A 23026-nucleotide genomic window follows, 5' to 3' on the forward strand; every position below is an offset into this window, starting at 1 on the left:
CTTCACTTATAAGTGGATGTCTGGCTTCAGAACAAAGATAAAACTTTATTGTTGTTTCTTTCGGAGAGGACAGGCCAGATGACCTCTCAATATGACTGGTCACAAGGTGGCAGTATTGATCGTGTAAGCGAGGAATCCATTAATGAAGAAGCAGAGGCCAGCTATGGGTTGCTTAGCAACCAACGGCGCAGAGTCAGCGAAGGTAAATCAATTTAATTTTTTATGAAAAACATAAAATTAAAACCTTAAAAGTTGTTAAATTAGAAAAAACTCAAAAATATTTATTTAATTTTTAAAAATAAATTAAAAAAGACAAAATCTTATCTTTCAAGTTATTAAGTATATATTTCAAGAAACAAATGTTGTTTATTGAAGATAAAGATAAGTGGTACTATGATAAAATAACTTCAACCACAAGCCAGCAGCATTGAGCAAACTAACTCCCTTGTTGTTTTACTTTGCAAAAACTGGTCATAACCTAATATGGTCACTGTAACTGGTCATAACCTAATATGGTTTAAAGTCCAGTGCTAAAAACTAGTATAAATAAATGCATTAAGAGTAGATTATTTAAAGGTATATAATGTTAAATTAGATATATTTGTTTGTGTGTGCAATTAATAGATAATGCAACTGCATTTAAATTTTAATTTATAAATACAAAGTCTCACTTTTATTGCAATTTAAAATTAAGACTATTTGTGATAGGTTGTTTAACTGTATATACCTTTAGCTCTTTAAATTTTTTTTTTTAATTTATAAAAGTCCTAGCTACTCGTGCCTCTGTTTTCTTATAATATTGCAGTTTATTTTTTGCTGTTTAAGTTTAGATAAATATGTTAAAATAAATCACACTAACTTTTATATATTCCAGATATGGAATGTATAATTGGAAAGGGATCTCCTGATGAACTTCTTTGTATTGGGTATAAGAAAAATCATTGGAAATTTGTACTCAGTGTACTGGCTACCGTAAGTTTTTAAATTATTTTCTAAAATATTTTTTTGGGTGATTTTTGTTAAACTTATTCTGACAAAGATTTTTATTGATAATTGCCAAAGTTAAATAACAACTTGAAGTCCTTTTTTATTACAAGTAGCAAACATTGCAAAAATTTATTTATTTTTCATGCAATTTTTACGGTGTTTGCCTTTTTAATTTTGACATTTTAAATTTTCAAATCAGCTGACTAAGTAGGATCAGTTGTGAAACTATAACATAATAATTTATTACTATTTTACAACAACATTTTATTGCCTATAAACTTACATAACCTATTTATTCTATAAACTTTTTTAAAATACTTAATAATAAATATTTAAATTTTAAATCACAATTAGGTACTGTCTGGTTGATTCCTCCTTCTTATATTTTATTGGAGAGAAGATTGGAGATTGAAATGGACGCATACAGTAACAACTTTGAATTGTTCAACTTCTGTCCTCCTGCAAACTACTGACGGTACCAATCAGGTTTGTAGATTTTTGTATGGGTTAAAAGCTCGTCTTATGGTTATGGTTTTAATTGTCATAATATGGTCGCAACTCTCAACTAATATTTGTCTGCGATAACTTACTCATGCATCACAAACGGCAGTTTACAGCTCGAACACATCCTATCTGCACGCTCTTCTTTAATAAAATACAAAAACCTATCACCTTAAAGTAAAAAAAAGATTGACAGCTTTGTAAAATAAAAAAATTGGCTGCATTGGTTAAATCTTGTAAATTTTATAACTACAATGGATTAATAAGTGGATAGTATTGTTAAATAGATACTTATATTTAATAATATCCCAAACTGGCAAAGTTAACTTGAGACTGGGTTAGGGTAACAATTGTTACTTTATGTTTAGGTGAAGTCAACCTTTCCACATCAGGGATAAAAAGTACATAAAAATATTTTACTTTATTAACTAATGTTACATTTTATTTCAGAAATTTGTTGCTGAAATTAATATAATGTCATCAGAGCTGGCTTTGCTTATCTCCAATGATTATCCAGGATCTGGGTAAATTAATTTAATATTTTATTTATACCAAATCTCTAAATTATTGCAAAATACTTTAAAAATAACTTAGTTAGATTATGTTAAAATAACAACACATCTAATACATAAATGTGTTAAGTGTTTTAATTGGGTCAAGTACCGTTAAAGTACTAAATTTTAGGTGGTGTTTTTTGGATAAAACATGTAATTTTTAGGGTAAAATTGTTTAAATTTAGTTTATTTAGGTACTTAGTTTTGCAATTATTTATTAAAATTTAATAAACTTTGTATTATTTAGTGTTGTTGTTTTGCTATTATTAAACAAAAGTTAATTAAATGACACTCTAAAACTTGATTAAACTTATTTATTTTTAAACATGCAGAGACAATTATGGAAGTCAACAGAATGATGAGTTTAAATATTTTCAACATCATTGTTCGAAATATATTTGGAATTTTGAACAAAATGTAAGTGTTGTTAATATATATTTACACAGTTTAAGTGGCCAATTGTCTATCTTTATCCTCAATGTGGGAAGAACAACTTGATGGCCTAAACATTTGCTTTTTATAGTGTTGGATCAATTATATATTGAGTCTTAGTTTTATTGGCTTAGTTAAAAATTAGAAAATTGTTGTTCTGTTATATATTTTATTATCTTTATTCTTGAAAAAAGCCTTGAAACCCGTATTTTAAAATTTCATATTCTTTTGTGTAATATCTGCCATGTATTGTGTGGTTTAAACCATAAGGTTTGTAAGGATAAAACATCTCTTTTACAATTACTTAGAAAGTAAATGAAATTTCTTTAACTTGATGACAGGTTTATAACTAAAAGATATTGTTCTTCTATTGTATATTATTCTCATGTTTTTAATATTTTGGGTCTTTTTTAAACATTTATTTATCCTCGATATGGAAGGTCAACCTTATGACCTGAAAAAGAGTAGCATCAGTTATCCAAAGTAAACTTTGGTAGTTTGGAATATTATTAATTATAATTGTGCGATAATAAATCTGCTGCTAAGTTGACTCAGCAGGAGTTCATATCATTTATTATGCCTTACTTAAAAGCAATACAGCATGGAAGCAGTAGGGATCAAACCCAGAACCTTATGTAGTAAAGCAAGTGTTTTGACTAATATATTACCCTGCTTTAATATTCAAGGAAAAAAATTGGGTGTTTTATTTACCTTTATTTCGATAAAAATTATACTGTGATGTCATAATAATTAATTATTTATATTCCAGACTTTTGTGGAACTCGGTGGTTTGGACAACCAGGTGACTCTGGAACAACTTCATCAGAACTCCACCGGAGGATTAAACTTGGATGAGATTGGAAGAAGAAGTTGTTTGTTTGGGAGTAATCTTATCACTGTCAAGGTAGAGTTTGAGTGGAGTTTATCTTGAGTATTTTTTGAGTTTCGTTTTATAGTTATTCTCGATGTGGAAAGGTCGATTTTACTACCAACATCAGTTACTCCGACCCATTCTCGAGTTGCCTGTGGCAGTTTGGGATATTATAGATTATAATTGCCCGATAATTAAGCTGCTGATTAAGTGCTGGCTCAGCAGGAGTTTATACTGTTTATAGCACCTTACTCAAGGGCATAAAAAGCAGTGGTAATTAAGCTTATGACCTCATGTAGTGAAGCCAAATGTTCCAACCACTATTCTGGTATTTTGTCTTAAATATAAGAATCTTTACTAACCGACCTTCAGTTAGTTATGTGACCTCGACCTATTTTGGTGCTGTAGTAAATTTAGTTGTTGACTTACCAATATTATTTGTTTAAAAGTCACAAGGTTCTTGGTTGAAAATAATGACAACAAAACGGCAGCAGTGGGATTTAAACTCTAGACCTTGAATTAAAAACCATTTCAAGTTGCCTTTTTAAACTACTACCTGCATTTTAAGTTTAAAGGGTCAATTTTTTTTATATATTATTTGCAAACCATAACTAAGTGCGTCACAAAATATTTTTTCTGCAAACAATAATTACTTACACAAATGCTATCTGTTAAATTTTAACCCAAATTTTTCAGATTCCTGGATATTTTATGTTGTTAGTTTCTGAGATTTTGAACCCATTTTACGTTTTCCAACTTTTTGCTGTTATATTCTGGATGTTTGACGATTATTATATTTATGCAACCGCTATTTTTGTTATTTCTATTTTCTCTGCGATTGCATCTCTTATACAGGTAAGCCTGAACATCAATTTGTTCCTATTAAATTTATTGTTTATTTATCTATGATGTGGAAAAGCCGATTTTACGACTAAAACATAGAGTAACATTTGCTACTCCGACCCGGTCTTGAGTTGTCTTTGGCAGTTTGGGATATTAGAGATTATAATTGCCCGATTATTATGCTGATTAAGTGCTGGCTCAGCAGGAGTTTAAATTGTTTAAGAAACCTTACTTAAGAGCACTACAGAATGAAAGCAGTTTGGTTTAATAATTAATCTGCAAATTAGTTTAAATTCCAACTTTTGGATAACTTTCCTAACTTTAACTTTGTGCAAAATACTCCACAAGTTATTCTGTTGACCTAACATAAAAATTTGAAATTGAAATTTATAAATAAAGCAACAGAATTAAAATAAAATTAATTTTTAAGGTAAGAACTGAAAGAGTTAACCTCCATAAAATGGTGGAGTATCACAACGAGACAAAAGTTATCGTCCAGCGGCAGGATTCTAACTCACAATCTGGAGTTAAACAAGTTGAGGTCAGTACATTTCACTTTTAACAATAAAAGTTTTTTGTTTCTATGTTGTTAAGGACAGGGATTTAAGGATAATTTTTTACTCCTTTTTAGTAGATGGTTTCATGTTTTAGGACCAACATTTTTAAAATTAAGTTTGTGCCAATTTTGTCATTAAACACATTTTTTTTAGTAATTTTAGTGATTAGTTTTAAATATAAAAGGAAAAAAGTTTAGTTAGTTAAGCTTTTGTATTTTGTAAATTGCTTTGCAATATAAAATTTGTTTTATTGTAAAAGTTGTTCTTAATTATTTACAAATTAATTGTTAATTTTTTCAGGTTTGGAGCAAAGAATTGGTTCCGGGCGATGTGATTATAGTGCCACCTAATGGAATGTTGTTACCGTGCGATTCTGCTCTTGTGTCAGGTACGACTGCTTTAAGACTAAGTGTTTTAACATTTTTGTGTCGAAAGAAATAATTTACCCAAGCACCACAAATGGCAGTTTTAAAAGGCCTCTAATGTAAACATGTCCATTATCCACCTCATATATATATACTATACAAAGTTCTTTATTTTTTTTATATACGGAATTTTATTTCTACTTGAAGTCTGATATTGTGGTATGCTGGTCATGGCGATGGATTACGAGCCAATAGGTTTTAGACTTGAGCTGCACCAAATGCCACACTATTCACTCTTAAGCCCGGCGTTTACAGATAGCACACTATTCACTCTTAAGCCCGGCGTTTACAGATAGCTTAAACACACCAAAAGGTTTCGGGTTCAAGCTGCACCAATGCCACACTATTCACCCTTGAGCCAAGTGTTTACAGATAGCTTTAACACACCAAAAAGTTTTGGGTTCAAGCTGCACCAATGCCACATTATTTGCTCTTGGAGCCCAGTGTTTACTGATAGCTTTAACACACCAAAAAGTTTTGGGTTCAAGCTGCACCAATGCCACACTATTCACCCTTGAGCCAAGTGTTTACAGATAGCTTTAACACACCAAAAGGTTTCGGGTTCAAGCCACACCAATGCCACACTATTTGCCCTTGAGCCCAGTGTTTACTGATAGCTTTAACACACCAAAAAGTTTTGGGTTCAAGCTGCACCAATGCCACACTATTCGCCCTTGAGCCCGGCGTTTACAGATAGCTTAAACACACCAAAAGGTTTCGGGTTCAAGCTGCACCAATGCCACACTATTCACCTTGAGCCAAGTGTTTACAGCACATTTTTTTCCCAATAATATAAAAACCTATCAATTTCATAGATACTAAAATTTTAAATTTTGTAACTTTTACTTACAGGGACTTGTATTGTGGATGAAAGCATGCTGACAGGAGAGAGTGTTCCTGTCACTAAAACACCACTTCCCAGCAGTGAGAGGGAGATGAAGAACTTTTACACCACAGAGGAGCTTAAACGCCACACTCTGTTTTGTGGAACCCAAGTCCTTCAAACAAGGTCAGTTTAGAGCTGGTATGTCTAATATTTATAGTCAACACCTGAGATCTTGGGTTTGATTTCCACTGCTGACATGTTGCAGCATCTTTAAGTAAGACCTGAGATCCTGGGTTTAATTCCCACTGCTGGCATGTTGTAACATCCTTGAGTAAGGTGTAAGATTCTGGGTTTAATTCCCACTGCTGGCATGTTGTAGCATCCTTTAGTAAGACCTGAGATCCTGGGTTTGATTCCCACTGCTGGCATGTTGTAGCATCCTTTAGTAAGACCTGAGATCCTGGGTTTGATTCCCACTGCTGGCATGTTGTAGCATCCTTTAGTAAGACCTGAGATCCTGGGTTTGATTCCCACTGCTGACATGTTGTAGCATCCTTAAATAAAACCTGAGATCCTGGGTTTGATTTTCACTGCTAGCATGTTGTAGCATCCTTAAATAATACCTGAGATCCTGGGTTTGATTCCCACTGCTGGCATGTTGTAACATTCTTAAGTAAGACTTAAGATCCTGGGTTTGATTTCCACTGCTAGCATGTTGTAGCATCCTTAAGTAAGACCTGAGATCCTGGGTTTGATTTTCCTGCTAGATTTTTTAAAATAAACTTAAAAAAACAATTATAATTTTAACTATAACCCAACAAACTTATCTAAATAAACTTTGGGTATTGGTAATTTTTACTATGTCAATACCTAAATATCGCATTTTAAAAATAAAATCTACTTTCAGATTTTATCGGGGTGAATTGGTAAAAGCAGTGGTAGTTCGAACAGGTTATCATACAGCTAAAGGAAGACTGGTTCACAGTATTTTGTATCCGAAACCAGTTGATATGAAGTTACTGAGAGATGCTTACACTTTTGTGTTTATACTTGCTCTTATAGCTATGTGTGGGTTCATATACACTGTTATAATACAGGTATTTAAAACAATTTTTATTTTTTCTGATAACAGTTTTTTTTTTTTTACTTAAAATTGGTATTTAATTACTTTTTCTACAGCCCTTTCACATTAACAATCTATATATAATAGAGCTTGGCAGACATATATAAAAATATATTAAAGTTAGAAGTCTATAAAATAAATAAAACTGCTGTTTATGGTGTGCAGGTAAATTATTGTGGGCAAATATTAGTTGAGAGTTGTGACCATATTATGACAATTGAAATCCCAACCATAGGACGGGTTATTTACTAATATTACTTAATAATAATGAGCACAATAACAGTATTTTAAAGCAAGCAACTATGCCGCCAATTTAACCTTTTAGTCTTTACTTACATATATATGTTAACAATGTTTTCTATACAGCATTTGCAAGGGGAGTCTGCTCGAGATATTGCTTTTAATGCAATCGACCTTATTACAATATCCGTGCCTCCTGCCCTACCATTAGCCATGACAATTGGAATCATCTATGCTCAGATGAGGCTCAAGAAACAGAGGATCCACTGCATCAGTCCACAGAGGATTAATATTAGTGGACAAGTGGGTGGATTTTTTTCCTACTATTTTTCCACCTAAACTTCTAGGTTAAATTTAACTGCTGTTATGTTATTTGTTAGGTAGTGTGTTAAACAATGATTGTTATAAACTATAAATATAAGTTGATAGATGGACATTATATATACATAAGCTTATGGGTTCAATCCCCTTTGCTTCCAAGCTATAGTCCCTTTAAGTAAGGTAATAATATAAGTGGTAAGAACTCCTGCCAAACCCAAAAAAACAATTAACAGATTAATTATTGGGCAATTATAAACTGTAATAACACAAACTACCAAGGCAACTTAAGACTGGGTCAGGGTAACAAATGTTACTCTATGTTTAAGTTGTGAAGTCGACCTACTACATTAAGGATAAATAAATATTAAAAAATAGATATTTTTGCCAAACAAGGCTTAAATCTAGACAGAGGTAACAGAAGTATCTTTAACATACACTTTCCAAGTCTAGGTTTAAATCCTCTATAAAATTTAAATATCAGTTTACTAATAACTTGAATGTTTTTAAACAGATGTCGTGGCATTTGACAAAACTGGAACTTTAACTGAAGATGGATTAGATTTAGCTGAAGTAATTCCAGTTAACCACGAACTACCACAAGCTGAAAACAACTGCAAGTTCAGGGAACCTATTCAGGCAGAAAACTTAAAATTTCAACTTGGTTTGGACGATAAGTTGTTGCATGGTATGTTAACTTGTCATACTTTAACTACCATTGACGGGGATGTAACCGGAGACCCTCTGGACCTTAAAATGTTTGAAGCAACAGGTTGGAGGCTAGTTGAACCATCAGTAAGTTTTAAAAATTGATTTTATAATTTAACGGAATTTTTGTATTTTAATAAAGTTTTAATAAAAAATTGGATTCTAATAATTTTTTGTTTTTTTTAACTACAAAAAATAATTAATTTATTTTAATAAAAAAATATTTTAAGCAGTTTGAGGCAATTTAACTTTGGTGGTTGTTGAACTTTGGACCCCAGGTCTTAGTTTTTCATTAAAAAATAACATGGTAGCAGTAGGAATCAAACTCAGGATCTCATGTAGTAGTGTAACCTATACCACTGCACCAAGGATTTAAATAGTTTCATTAAACTCAGAGTTTTATTGTTAGATTGAAGATGAAAGTAAGTACGATCAACTTCAAACGACCTACGTTCGACCTTCAAATAACTTACTTAAAGACCAAAAATATTTCCCTGATTCTACTGCATCACTGGCGGTAAGTTGAATGTATTTATTTTTTAAAAACACTTAAAAATGTTGTTTAGCCAAACACAAATAAGTTAAGACCTGTGAATTTATAAGATTTAACCTGGCTTAGCTTTTTGTTCTCTTATAATATTGTAGTGTTTTTTATGTGAAAATGTCAACTTCACAGTCCTAAACATAGAGTAACATCAGTTACCCTGACCCAGTCCTGAGTTGACTTTAGCAGTTTGGGATATTATAGATTATATTTGCTCGATAAGTAAACTGCTGATTTGGCTTAACAGGAGGTTATACTGTTTACAGCGCAATAATGCTTGGTTTGTTCGGTGTATAGACTAAATGGTACTAGTTGGTTATAAATCTCGGCCTGTTTGTTATATATGTGTTAGTTATAGAGCTTGGCTTTAATATGATTGTTTATTTATAGAGCTTGGCTTGTTTGTTTTAGACTAAATAGAGCTAGTTGGTTCTGGAGTTTTGTTTGTTACAGTTTTTACCAGTTGGTATTTATGTTTGGATTGCTTACTATTTTTCGGGATTTTTTTTAAAAATTTGCTTATTTTTTAGAGAAATGTCGGTAATATCGAGCGCCTACAACAAAGACAAAATGAAAATATTTTACATCATTTATTATATTTTACATAAAATATTTTACATCATAAAAAAGGCGCGAAAAAAATGAAATTATTTTGTGTAGTTGATTTAATATTCTTCTCCTTCTTCCTCTCCCTCGCCTTCTACGGAATCGACTCCGAATTCTTCGTAATCCTTTTCAAGAGCTGCGAGATCCTCACGAGCCTCGGAGAACTCACCTTCTTCCATTCCCTCGCCGACGTACCTGGAATAACGAGGTTGTAGGTTAGCGACAGTTACTACATCAAGTTACCGAGTTAAAGATTAGTTGGACTACTTACCAATGGACGAAAGCACGCTTGGCGTACATAAGATCGAACTTATGATCCCAACGAGCCCAAGCCTCAGCAATGGCGGTGGTGTTGCTCAACATGCACACAGCTCGTTGGACTTTGGCGAGATCACCTCCTGGAACAACAGTTGGTGGCTGGTAGTTGATTCCGACCTTGAATCCAGTTGGGCACCAATCGACGAACTAAAAGTTAAATAGACATTTTAAAACGGAGAAATTTAAGATGCGTTAAGATAGTTAAAGGTAGTATACGGTAAGTAGAAAAAATAAGCAACACTAGTTTACTTACTTGGATGGTACGTTTGGTCTTGATGGTTGCAATGGCAGCGTTGACGTCCTTGGGGACTACGTCACCACGGTACAACATGCAGCAAGCCATGTACTTGCCGTGACGAGGATCGCACTTGACCATCTGGTTGGCTGGCTCGAAGCAAGCATTGGTGATCTCAGCCACGGAAAGTTGCTCATGGTAAGCCTTCTCAGCAGAGATAACTGGAGCATAGGTAGCCAAAGGGAAATGGATACGTGGGTATGGCACCAAGTTGGTCTGGAACTCTGCAAAAACGGTACAAGGTTATTCTAAATACAAAATTAAGGTTGTTAAGTTTTTTGTACAGTTATTTTAGGTCAATTTACCGGTCAAATCGACGTTCAAAGCACCATCGAATCTCAACGAAGCGGTGATGGAAGAAACGATTTGAGCCATCAACCTGTTCAAGTTGGTGTAAGTTGGTCGCTCAATGTCCAAGTTACGGCAACAAATGTCGTAGATGGCCTCGTTGTCGACCATGAAAGCACAGTCAGAGTGCTCAAGGGTGGTATGGGTGGTCAGGATCGAGTTGTAAGGCTCGACAACAGCGGTGGAGACCTAAATAAATAAAATAACGTAAGTTTTTACCAAAATATTTATAACAATTTAATGTTATTTTTAAAGTTTGATTTTCTTACCTCGGGAGCTGCGTAAATGGCGAACTCAAGCTTGGATTTCTTCCCGTAATCGACGGAGAGTCTCTCCATAAGAAGAGAGGTGAATCCGGATCCGGTGCCTCCTCCGAAGGAGTGGAAGATCAGGAATCCCTGGAGCCCGGTGCACTGGTCAGCGAGTTTTCGGATTCGGTCAAGAACAAGGTCCACAATTTCTTTCCCGACGGTGTAGTGACCACGAGCGTAGTTGTTGGCTGCGTCCTCTTTCCCTGTGATCAATTGCTCGGGGTGGAACAACTGTCGGTAGGTACCGGTTCGAACCTCATCTGGGGAACAAAATTCAATGTTAAACTCTTGTTTTTTACAAAATTTTAGTTTTTTTCTTATTATTTTTTTTTTTGACAACTTACCAACGACAGTTGGTTCAAGGTCGACGAACACGACTCTTGGGACGTGTTTTCCTGCTCCAGTTTCGCTGAAAAAGGTGTTGAAAGAGTCGTCTCCTCCTCCGATGGTCTTGTCACTTGGCATCTGGCCGTCAGGTTGGATTCCATGCTCGAGGCAGTACAACTCCCAGCAAGCATTTCCGATCTGGACTCCGGCTTGGCCGACGTGGATTGAGATACATTCACGCTCAAGGTAAAGAAAGGTAATGTAAAACCTTCTAGAACTTTCTCATAACTTAAAGAAGGACGCCTGTGTAAATATTAAACCGCGCAAGCGCTGTTGAAAACCTCTTATCAAGCGCAACGATACACTTCACTGCTTTAAAAGTATGTTAAACAAATATAAGAGAAATATAACTTTAACTGTTGGCGTATATTTAAATAGTTTACTAATTTCGTATTTTTAAATTTAAAACTAAAATTCACAGATTAAAGTAAAAATTATAACGATTTTAAAGAAAGCTTTTATTATCAATATTTTAATTTAATTTGTGGCCCAATTTATAAGAAATAAACATAGCAGTCTGCCAGGATGTTATAAAATATTATACCTTTACTTTAATATAACTTAATGTAACCGACTATCAAATTTACCCCAAATTATTAACTCACACCCACTCCCTATTTTAAAACAAACATATTAAACTTACATTATAAATATAATGTTTGGTGACCATGCCATAACATACCTAAAATCTTTATGTAAACATTAATACTTTTGGCATGTTTTAAATCATTAAATTAATTTTGTCATTTTTTCCCGTCGCATTGTTGTAATATTAATTGTATATCGAATTTAATATTTACTTTTATCAATGCGCGAAAAACCAAAATAAATAAATAAATAAAAATATAAAATTAACATAAACTTACCATTTTGATGAGTAAATTTTTTTTTTTATTTTGGTTTAGTTAGTGGTTGAAGTTGAAACGTAAAATAATCGCTGAATAGCTTGTTGACAGTTAAATGCCTTTTGCTAATTCAAAGTGTGTACCAACCCCATTCGCTATTCTAAACAATAAAAAACAAATATTCTATTGATCGATATTCTAAAGATTTGTTGGGTCGTGATGTCATTATTAGTATTGTTCGCAACAGCGTGTGTTCGTAATACGATAGTGTTTGGTTGCACGTGATGTCAGAGAATTGCTGGGGTTAAGCTGTGGGAGGCTTTTAAGTTAATGAAATTACTTTGTCTTTCTGTATTTAATTCTTTGCTGATTTAATTTCTTGGCTTTTATGGGAAAATATTTATGTTTGTTCTTTTTATATATTTGTTAAAATTATTTAAAACATATGACGCCCTATTTGTGAAATCGGCCCATATAAATATTAGTAAAAATGATTGGCATTAGTTAAAAACCTAAAATCGCAAAAAAATTGTTTTATTATTAATATTTTATTCGTTTTTAACAAATATTTTATAGTTGGCTGATGATTTAAACAAGAATAGCGGTTTAAAATTGCTTAACCAAATGAATCACAATTTTTTTTGTAAATGTTAAGAATATAATCTTAAAGTTGAATAAATAAACGCTCCTTTGTTTTAATAAAACGACAAATCTTTTAAAAAACATCGTTTCCATAACAACTGGTATGTAGGAGTAACAGACTGGATATTGAATTACTTACAAACGTTGATGAAACCACGGGCAAGTAAAAACTGGTTCGGTGTTAAACAAACAAGTTAAATCAACAAACCGAGTCACCTTCGTTACTAAGCGGGAAAATTAAATACTTCTATTTAATTTATATTTATTTATCCTGAAAAATAAATAAATTTTTGTTGTAAAAAAAAAATAAATATTAAATAAATATTAAATTTCAAATCACAATTAGATATTGTCTGGTGGATTCCTCCTTCTTGTATTTTATTGGAGAGAAGATTGGAGATTGAAATGGACGCATACAGTAACAACTTTGAATTGTTCAACTTCTGTTCTTTTACAAACTACTGACGATACTAATCAGGTTTGTAGATTTTTGTATGGGTTAAAAGCTTGTCTTATGGTTATGGTTTTAATTGTTATAATATGGTTGCAACTCTCAACTAATATTCGCCTGTGATAGCTTACCCATGCATCACAAACTGCAGTTTACACCATTTACCATTGAGCCTGGCATTTATAGATAGCTCAAACACATCCTATCTGCACGCTCTTCTTTAATAAAATACAAAAACCTATCACCTTAAAGTAAAAAAAAGATTGATTTGCAAAATAAAAAAAGTAAAAAAAGATTGCTAAAGTAAAAAAAAGTAAAACAAGATTGCTAAAGTAAAAAAAAGTAAAACAAGATTGCTAAAGTAAAAAAAAGTAAAACAAGTTTGCTAAAGTAAAAAAAAGTAAAACAAGATTGCTAAAGTAAAAAAAAGTAAAACAAGGTTGCTAAAGTAAAAAAAAGTAAAACAAGGTTGCTAAAGTAAAAAAAAGTAAAACAAGATTGCTAAAGTAAAAAAAAGTAAAACAAGATTGCTAAAGTAAAAAAAAGTAAAACAAGATTGCTTTGCAAAATAAAAAAAATTGGCTGCATTGATTAAATCTTGTGAAATATAACTACAATGGATTAATAAATGAATAGCATTGTTAAATAGATACTTATATTTAATAATATTCCAAACTGGCAAAGTTAACTTAGGACTGGGTTAGAGTAACATTTATGTTTAGGTGAAGTCAACCTTTCCGTATCGGGGATAATAAGTACATAAAAATATTTTACTTTATTAATTATTGTTACATTTTATTTCAGAAATTTGTTGCTGAAATTAATGTAATGTCGTCAGAGCTGGCTTTACTTATCTCCAATAATTATCCAGGATCTGGGTAAATTAAGTTAATATTTTATTTATATCAAATCTCTAAATTATTGCAAAATACTTTAAAAATAACTTAGTTAGATTATGTTAAACTAACAACACATCTATTACATAAATGTGTTAAGTGTTTTAATTGGGCTAAGTATTGTTAAAGTACTTATCAGTTTATATTAGTTTTACTAGTGTTGGTGTTTTCTGGGTAATCTTTTTAAGTTATATAATATATGCATACAGCTTTTAAATTAAAAAAAATTAACTTTCCTTTTTTTTAATTTTTTTTTTGCTTTGTAAATAAATATTTATTAAAATTGAATTAATTGATATCCTAAAACTTGATTAAATTTGTTTATTTTTAAACATGCAGAGACAATTATGGAAGTCAACAAAATGATGAGTTTAAATATTTTCAACATCATTGTTCGAAATATATTTGGAATTTTGAACAAAATGTAAGTGTTTACCTTGTTAGATTGACAATTATTTTGTATTTGTTTATCCTTTACGTTACAAGGCTGACGTTATAACTTAAACATAGAGTAACGTTAGTTACCCCGACCCAGTCTCAAGTTGCTTATGGCAGTTTGGGATATTATAGATTATAATTGCCCGATAATTAAGCTGCTGATTTTGAAAGCAGTAAGGATTGAACCCAGAACCTTTTGTAGTAAAGCAAATGTTCCAACCATTCACTACACCACTCTGTTTTAATATTTAAAAAAAACTTCAGTGTTATAATTAACTTTATTTTAATTCCAATTATACTGTGATGTCATAATAATTAATTATTTATATTCCAGACTTTTGTGGAACTCGGTGGTTTGGACAACCAGGTGACTCTTGAGCAACTTCATCAGAACTCCACCGGAGGATTGAACTTGGATGAGATCTCGAGAAGAAGTTGTTTGTTTGGGAGTAATCTTATCACTGTCAAGGTAGAGTTTGAGTGGAGTTTAACTTGAGTATTTTTTAAGTTTCTTTTTATAGTTATTCTCAATGTGGTAAGGTTAACTTCACAACCTAAACATAAAGTAACTTTTGTTACCCCAGCCCAATCTCAAGTTGGCTTTGGTAGTTTGGGATATTATAGAATATAATTGCTCAATAATTGTGCTGTTGATTAAGTGTTGGCTCAGCAGGAGTTTATACCGTTTGTAGCATCTTAATTCAGGGCATAAAAAGCAGTGGTAATTAAGCAAATGACCTCATGTAGTGAAGCCAAATGTTCCAACCACTATTCTGGTATTTTGTTTTAAATATAAGAATCTTTACTAACCGACCTTCAGTTAGTTATGTGACCTCGACCTATTTTGGTGCTGTAGTAAATTTAGTTGTTGACTTACCAATATTATTTGTTTAAAAGTCACAAGGTTCTTGGTTGAAAATAATGACAACAAAACGGCAGCAGAGGGATTTAAACTCTAGACCTTGAATTAAAAACCATTTCAAGTTACCTTTTTAAACTACTACATACATTTTAAATTTAAAAGAGTCAAACTTTTTTATATATTATTTGCAAACCATAACTATGTGCGTCATATAATATTTTTTCTGCAAACAATAACTACTTACACAAATGCTATCTGTTAAATTTTAACCCAAATTTTTCAGATTCCAGGATATTTTATGTTGTTAGTTTCTGAAATTTTGAACCCATTTTACGTTTTCCAACTTTTTGCTGTTATATTCTGGATGTTTGACGATTATTATATTTATGCAACTGCTATTTTTATTATTTCTATTTTCTCTGCGATTGCATCTCTTATACAGGTAAGTAAGATCATTAATTTGTTCCTATTAAATTTATTGTTTATTTATCCTTGATGTGGAAAAGCCGATTTTACGACTAAAACATAGGGTAACATTTGCTACTCCGACCCAGTCTTGAGTTGCCTTTTGTAGTTTGTTATATTAGAGATTATAATTGCCTAATAATTAATCTGCTGATTAAGTGCTGGCTCAGCAGGAGTTTAAATTGTTTAAGAAACCTTACTTAAGAGCGCTAAAGCATGAAAGCAGTTTGGTTTGATAATTAATCTGCAAATTAGTTTAAATCCCAACTTTTGGATAACTTTCCTAACTTTAACTTTGTGCAAAATACTCCACAAGTTATTCTGTTGACCTAACTTGAAAATTTGAAATTGAAATTATAAATAAAGCAACAGAATTAATATAAAATTAATTTTTAAGGTAAGAACTGAAAGAGTTAACCTCCATAAAATGGTGGAGTATCACAACGAGACAAAAGTTATCGTCCAGCGGCAGGATTCAAACTCAAAATCTGGAGTTCAACAAGTTGAGGTCAGTACATTTCACTTTTAACAATAAAAGTTTTTGTTTCTATATTGTTAAGAACAGGGATTTAAGGATAATTTTTTACTCCTTTTTAGTAGATGGTTTCATGTTTTAGGACCAACATTTTTAAAATTAAGCTTGTGCCAATTTTGTCATTAAACACATTTTAGTATTTTAGTGATTAGTTTTAAATAAAAAAGGAAAAAAGTTAAGTTAGTTAAGCTTTTGTATTTTGTAAATTGCTTTGCAATATAAAATTTGTTTTATTGTAAAAGTTGTTCTTAATTATTTACAAATTAATTGTTAATTTTTTCAGGTTTGGAGCAAAGAATTGGTTCCGGGCGATGTGATTATAGTGCCACCTAATGGAATGTTGTTACCGTGCGATTCTGCTCTTGTGTCAGGTACGACTGCTTTAAGACTAAGTGTTTTAACATTTTTGTGTCGAAAGAAATAATTTACCCAAGCACCACAAATGGCAGTTTTTAAAGGCCTCTAATGTAAACATGTCCATTAACCACCCCATATATATAGAAAGTTCTTTATTTTTTATATATATACGGAATTTTATTTCTACTTGAAGTCTGATATTGTGGTATGCCGGTCATGGCGATGGATTACGAGCCAATAGGTTTTAGGTTCGACCAAATGCCACACTATTCACCCTTGAGCCCAGTGTTTACTGATAGCTTTAACACACCAAAAGGTTTCAGGTTCGAGCCGCACCAATGCCACACTATTCACCCTTGAGCCAAGTGTTTACAGCACATTCTTTTTCCAATAACATAAAAACCTACTACCTTTAGAATATATTGGAATATTATCATTGGATAACTTTAACTTACAGGGACTTGTATTGTGAATGAAAGCATGCTAACGGGAGAGAGTGTTCCTGTCACTAAAACACCACTTCCCAGCAGTGAGAGGGAGATGAAGAATTTTTACACCACGGAGGAGCATAAACGTCACACTCTGTTTTGTGGAACCCAAGTTCTTCAAACAAGGTAAGTAATACCTTAGATCCTGGGTTTGATTCCCGCTGCTGGCATGTTGTAGCATACTTGAGTAATACTTTAGTTCCTGGGTTTGATTCCCGCTGCTGGCATGATGTAGCATCCTTTAGTAATACCTTAGATCCTGGGTTTGATTACCACTGCTGGCAAGTTGTAGCATCCTTGAATAAGCCCTGAGATGCTGGATTTAATTCCCACTGCTGGCATGTTGTAGCATTCTTAAGTAAGACCTGGGATCCTGGGTTTGATTTTTACTGCTAGATTTTAAAAGATTTTAATGTAATTTTTATCAATAAAATAAACTTAAAAAAACAATTGTAATTTTAACTATAACTCAACAAACTTACCTAAATAAACTTTGGGTATTGGTAATTTTTACTATGTCAAAACCTAAATATCGGCATTTTAGAAATAAAATTTACTTTCAGGTTTTATCGTGGTGAATTGGTGAAAGCAGTGGTGGTTCGAACAGGTTATCATACAGCTAAAGGAAGACTGGTTCACAGTATTTTGTATCCGAAACCAGTTGATATGAAGTTACTGAGGGATGCTTACACTTTTGTGTTTATACTTGCCCTTATAGCTATGTGTGGGTTTATATACACTGTTATAATACAGGTATTTAAATACTTTTTTTGCTAATTTTTGACAATTTTTATTTTTTATGATAACAGTTTTTTTTTTTATTTTTTTTTTATTTTGACTTAAAATTGGTATTTAATTACTTTTTCTACAGTCCTTTCACATTAACAATCTATATATAATGGAGCTTGGCAGACATATATAAAAATACATTAAAGTTAGAAGCCTATAAAATAAATAAAACTGCAGTTTGTAGTGCATGGGTAAATATTACAACAATTAAAATCCCAACCATGGGGTGGGTTATTGATTAGTATTACTTAATAATAATGAGCACAACAACAGTAGTTAAAAGCAACTAGCTATGCTGCCAATTCAACCCTTTACTTTTTACTTACATATATATGTTAACAATGTTTTCCTATACAGCATTTGCAAGGAGAGTCTGCTCGAGATATTGCTTTCAATGCGATCGACCTTATCACAATATCCGTGCCTCCTGCCTTACCATTAGCCATGACAATTGGAATCATCTATGCTCAGATGAGGCTCAAGAAACAGAGGATCCACTGCATTAGTCCACAGAGGATTAATATTAGTGGACAAGTGGGTGGATTTTTTTCCTACTATTTTTCCACCTAAACTTCTAGGTTAAATTTAACTGCTGTTATGTTATTTGTTAGGTAGTGTGTTAAACAATGATTAATCCAAACTATAAATATAAGTTGATGCATGGACATTATGTCTACATAAATTTATGGGTTCAATCCTCTTTGCTTCCAAGCTATAGTCCCTTTAAGTAAGGTAATAATATAAGTGGTAAGAACTCTTGCCAAACCCCAAAAACACTTAACAGATTATTTATTGGGCAATTGAAAACTGTTATAACACAAACTACCAAGGCAACTTAAGACTGGGTTGGAGTAACAAATGTTACTCTATGTTTAAGTTGTGAAGTCGACCTACTACATTAAGGATAAATAAATATTAAAAATTATATATTTTTGCCAAACAAGGCTTAAATCTAGACAGAGGTAACAGAAGTATCTTTATCATACACTTTCCAAGTCTAGGTTTAAATCCTCTATAAAATTTAAATATCAGTTTACTAATAACTTGAATGTTTTTAAACAGGTTGACGTCGTGGCATTTGACAAAACAGGAACTTTAACTGAAGATGGATTAGATTTAGCTGAAGTAATTCCAGTTGACCACGAAATACCACAAACTGAAAACAACTGCAAGTTCAAGGAACCAATTCAGGCAGAAAACTTAAAATTTCAACTTGGTTTGGACGATAAGTTGTTGCATGGTATGTTAACTTGTCATACTTTAACTACCATTGATGGGCATCTAACCGGAGACCCTCTGGACCTTAAAATGTTTGAAGCAACAGGATGGAAGCTAGTTGAACCATCAGTAAGTATTAAAAATTCATTTTATAATTTAACGAAATTTTTGTATTTTAATAAAGTTTTAATAAAAAATTGGATTCTAATAATTTTTTTGTTTTTTTTTAACTACAATAAATAATTAATTTATTTTAATAAAAAAGTTATTTATAAGCAGTTTAAGGCAATTTAACTTTGGTGGTTGTTGAACTCTGGACCCCAGGTATTAGTTTTTCATTAAAAAAATAACATGGTAGCAGTAGGAATCAAACTCCGGACCTCATGTAGTAGTGTAACTTATACCACTGCACCAAGGATTTAAATAGTTTCATTAAACCCAGAGTTTTATTATTAGATTGAAGATGAAAGTAAGTACGATCAACTTCAAACGACCTACGTTCGACCTTCAAATAATTTACTTAAAGACCAAAAATCTTTCCCTGATTCTACTGCATCACTGGCGGTAAGTTGAAAATATTTATTTTTTAAAAACACTTAAAAATGTTGTTTAGCCAAACACAAATAAGTTAAGACCTGTGAATTTATAAGATTTAACCTGGCTTAAGCTTACTAGGCTTTTTGTTCTCTTATAAAAATAGTGTTTTTTATGTGAAAAAGTTGACTTTACAGCCTAAACATAGAGTAACATCAGGCAATTGTGCATTTAAATTACCGGAGCAGGCAACTAAATGTAAAAAATGCAGGCCTACTTGACACTATTTAGGTTGAAAAACCAGATTATTTATTTCTTATTCAAATAGAATAGAATATAAATAACATGCATTAATTAAATAACAAAACATATAAGGTAGCATGCACTAATAAAAATAGGTCTAACCCCTCGCAAGCACAAACTATAATGAACTAATTGTTAAACACAAAACACAAAAGAGAACCTAATAGAGAAAGGGAAAAAATCACTGAACCAAATAGAAGAGAACTACAATAGCATACATAAACAAAAGCATAACTTAACATTAAGTTACTACAAGAAAAACTTTCAATCTACAAAAGATAACACAAAATAAACATACAAAATATATTCTTAACAAACTCACTATTTTTTTTTTTTTAAATAAAAGAAAGCATTCCCTTTTGTATCACTGAACTTAATAGCATGCCATGCACCCCATGCTTTGTCAAACAGTCAGCAAGTTGGTCTTTGGTATTAACCCACTTGATTTCGTTAACTTCTTTTCTTGCAATCATTTCTCGAAGTGATCCAACATCAATACGAAGTCTTTTATCAATAACACTTTTTGTGGAATATACAGCATCATATAATGAATGATTATCTGTAATTCCCACAATTGGTAATTTGTCAAACTTAACTTCTCCATAATATAATTCAGAAAACAAAGCATTTATAAATAATGCTGCTTCAATTCCATCTGAAAGAGCTAGGGTTTCTGCAGCCAGAGTACTTCTTGTAACACGCCGAATTCTTTTCGATTGCCAGCTCAACAGATTACAAGTATGGTCTTTACCAACAAGAAAAATCAAATAACCTCCTTGACTTCCTCCATTTCTTAGGTTTGCAAAAGCTGCATCTGTATACACCACAATTTTAAGATCTTTAGTATCTCCCAAATTCCTAAAGGTTAAAAACAGTTCTTTGGATTGAACCTTTCTTATAACTTTGTTGCAAGCAATTAAATCTTTTATTTTTGCATCTTCAAAATTAGTCGACAACATACAGACGTCAAAACTAACATCAGGTCTAGTCTGTCCACTTAACCATAGAAGTTGTCCTATCTTTGAACGCAATTCATCCCTTTCTGCTGATGTTATTGTGTCCTCATTTGTGGTTAAATGGTTTAAATTAATCTGTATTTGTTTGAGACTATCGACATATGATTTCTGTGTCAAAGTTATACCTTGGTTACTTTGAAAGATGTTTAAACCAATATATTTGAACTGATTTTTATTTTCCTCTCCAATTTTAAATGTTTGTCGTAAATTTTTTATTACAGTTTTTTCAAAATTTTCTGTTCCTGACCACAGAAAATCATCAACATAAACAGAAATCATTCCATATAACTGTTTTCCATTGTGCCAATAAAATAAAGCAGAATCCATTTTCGATATTTTGGCACCTGCTTCAAACATAAAGTTACGGACCTTATTGTACCAAGCCTTCGATGCATCAGCTAAACCGTAAACACATTTTTGAAGCTTCCAAACAATGTCTTTGGGACAGTTTGACTCTATCGGTGGTTTCAGTAAAATCTCTCGTTCAACTAAATCACCTTGTAAAAATGCTGTTTTTATATCAATGCTTTTTACTTGCCAATTCTTTTGTAATGACAGGGAAATAATCATTCTTAGAGCATCTTTAGAGCAAGTAGGAGATTCCTTTATTAGTTTTTCCTTATTTAGTTCTTCAAAGCCTCTAGCCACAAGGCGAGCTTTTGCAATCTTTTGATCGTCTTTTTCTTTTATTGAACAAATCCAACGCACTGATATACAGTGTTGGCCTGTATGTTTTACTTCTTTGTAATCACCATTTGCTTTCCAGCTATTCAATTCAGCTATTTTTGCATCATAAAATAAGTCACTAGATACTTCTTGGATCTCTTCAGTTTGTGTTTCAGACCTCATTACTTTAAAATTTTGGACCTTGTCAAAATTTATCCATGTATTTGTGTTTCTTAGATCTTCAGGTTCAATAAATTTTACATTATAAGCATTTTTGTATCGTCCAGTTGCTTTACCTGCTCTATTTAGAATTGAAGCTGTACATTCTATACCATGTTCATTATTAAATTGAACTGTTTGGCCGGTAAAAAGCTTTAATTTTAGAGGTTGAATTGCTAAATGAGAAGGATCTTCTACTTGGTTAGGCTTTTCTAATTCTTCTTCGGATGACGATTCCTCGATTGGAATTTGTTTTTTAGAACAAGGCTTTGTAATAATATCATTATCATTTTGAGTCTTGGGTTGAATTCTTAAAGGAGTTATTTCTTCTTGATCATCTAAATCACTTTGATTTTCATTTATGCGCTGAACCCTACAGGTGTGTGCTTTTATGTATTGCCCACCATGTCTTATGAAAACAATAGGGCCATCTTGACCCAAAACATTTGCAGGACCTTTCCAAACATTAACATCCTCCCGCTTGTAGTACACTTTCTCTCCAATAAGAAAAGTTTCTCCATTTCTTCTTGTTTGTTTTCTTAATGCCCTTCTAATCTTCTCTGAAGATTCTGTTTCAATAAATGCCCTTCTGGCACTATGTAACGCTGATATGTGTGCATCTACTGTCATACTTTGTGTTTTACCCTCTAAAGCTGGAAGCTTGTCGTCAATAGTGGAGGGTAAATTACTATTTTGTCCAAAAACCAATTGATTCGCACTAAATCCATAACTATTAATCATTGCATTTTTAGCGCTTAATGACCACGCCAAAGCTATATCCCAATTACATTTAACATCACTTTTGGTCTTTAGTAAGGTTTCAGTCAAAACTGCATTGTGTCTTTCACAAAGTCCATTACTCCAAGGAGAATAAGACGGGGTTGTAAGAACAGAAATATTAAAATTTCCACACAAATCATGAAACTCTTCATTATTAAATTCTCTTCCATTATCACTTTAAACATTACGGGGAGCACCAAACAAACTGAATCCAATGTTTCAGAAAGTTGTTAGCAATAACAGTGGAAGTCTTGTTGCGTATAATTACAGCATTACTATAACGTGTAAACATATCTATCATATGGAAAAACCATAAATTTGGTTCTAG

General features: G+C 32.2%; 3 protein-coding genes across 3 annotated transcripts; 2 read left to right on the forward strand and 1 right to left on the reverse strand.

Moving 5' to 3' along the window:
• Positions 1-78: 78 nt before the first annotated feature.
• On the forward strand, positions 79-10860 carry LOC145760362 (polyamine-transporting ATPase 13A3-like). The gene is made up of 14 exons (XM_082574229.1): positions 79-202; positions 875-972; positions 1939-2012; positions 2375-2459; positions 3244-3378; positions 4042-4200; positions 4619-4729; positions 5046-5133; positions 6023-6179; positions 6904-7093; positions 7486-7666; positions 8192-8472; positions 8795-8902; positions 9460-10860. Exons 1-14 carry the CDS (start codon positions 79-81, stop codon positions 9535-9537), a joined length of 1869 nt encoding a protein of 622 aa, XP_082430355.1. The 3' UTR covers positions 9538-10860.
• On the reverse strand, positions 9575-11406 carry LOC145759378 (tubulin alpha-1A chain-like). The gene is made up of 6 exons (XM_082573194.1): positions 11152-11406; positions 10766-11067; positions 10454-10685; positions 10107-10372; positions 9807-10000; positions 9575-9730 (listed from the first exon to the last, which is right to left on the reverse strand). The coding sequence occupies exons 1-6, from the start codon at positions 11270-11272 to the stop codon at positions 9595-9597; spliced, it is 1251 nt and encodes a 416-aa protein (XP_082429320.1). The 5' UTR covers positions 11273-11406; the 3' UTR covers positions 9575-9594.
• A 1422-nt stretch (positions 11407-12828) lies between these two features.
• Positions 12829-19829, forward strand: LOC145760363 (polyamine-transporting ATPase 13A3-like). Its single transcript, XM_082574230.1, has 14 exons — positions 12829-12840; positions 13028-13159; positions 13937-14010; positions 14368-14452; positions 14801-14935; positions 15612-15770; positions 16191-16301; positions 16612-16699; positions 17143-17299; positions 17737-17926; positions 18320-18496; positions 19025-19309; positions 19637-19744; positions 19794-19829. Exons 1-14 carry the CDS (start codon positions 12829-12831, stop codon positions 19827-19829), a joined length of 1749 nt encoding a protein of 582 aa, XP_082430356.1.
• The last annotated feature ends 3197 nt before the right edge of the window (positions 19830-23026 follow it).

The sequence above is a fragment of the Corella eumyota genome, chromosome 7 (genome assembly GCF_963082875.1).
Source record: "Corella eumyota chromosome 7, kaCorEumy4.1, whole genome shotgun sequence".
Lineage (NCBI taxonomy): Eukaryota > Metazoa > Chordata > Ascidiacea > Phlebobranchia > Corellidae > Corella > Corella eumyota.

Excerpts from the sequence above, each read along its gene's own strand:
- LOC145760363 (XM_082574230.1), top strand. Across the intron at positions 14,011-14,367 it reads AATAATTATCCAGGATCTGG|AGACAATTATGGAAGTCAAC; the intron begins GTAAATTAAGTT and ends TTAAACATGCAG. Across the intron at positions 17,927-18,319 it reads TATACACTGTTATAATACAG|CATTTGCAAGGAGAGTCTGC; the intron begins GTATTTAAATAC and ends TTTCCTATACAG.
- LOC145760362 (XM_082574229.1), top strand. The coding sequence starts at position 79 with ATGACCTCTCAATATGACTGGTCACAAGGTGGCAGTATTGATCGTGTA. Across the intron at positions 7,667-8,191 it reads TAATATTAGTGGACAAGTGG|ATGTCGTGGCATTTGACAAA; the intron begins GTGGATTTTTTT and ends GTTTTTAAACAG. Across the intron at positions 8,473-8,794 it reads GGAGGCTAGTTGAACCATCA|ATTGAAGATGAAAGTAAGTA; the intron begins GTAAGTTTTAAA and ends TTTTATTGTTAG.
- LOC145759378 (XM_082573194.1), bottom strand. The coding sequence starts at position 11,272 with ATGCCAAGTGACAAGACCATCGGAGGAGGAGACGACTCTTTCAACACC. Across the intron at positions 10,686-10,765 it reads CCATTTACGCAGCTCCCGAG|GTCTCCACCGCTGTTGTCGA; the intron begins GTAAGAAAATCA and ends TTATTTATTTAG. Across the intron at positions 10,373-10,453 it reads TTTGAACGTCGATTTGACCG|AGTTCCAGACCAACTTGGTG; the intron begins GTAAATTGACCT and ends CCGTTTTTGCAG.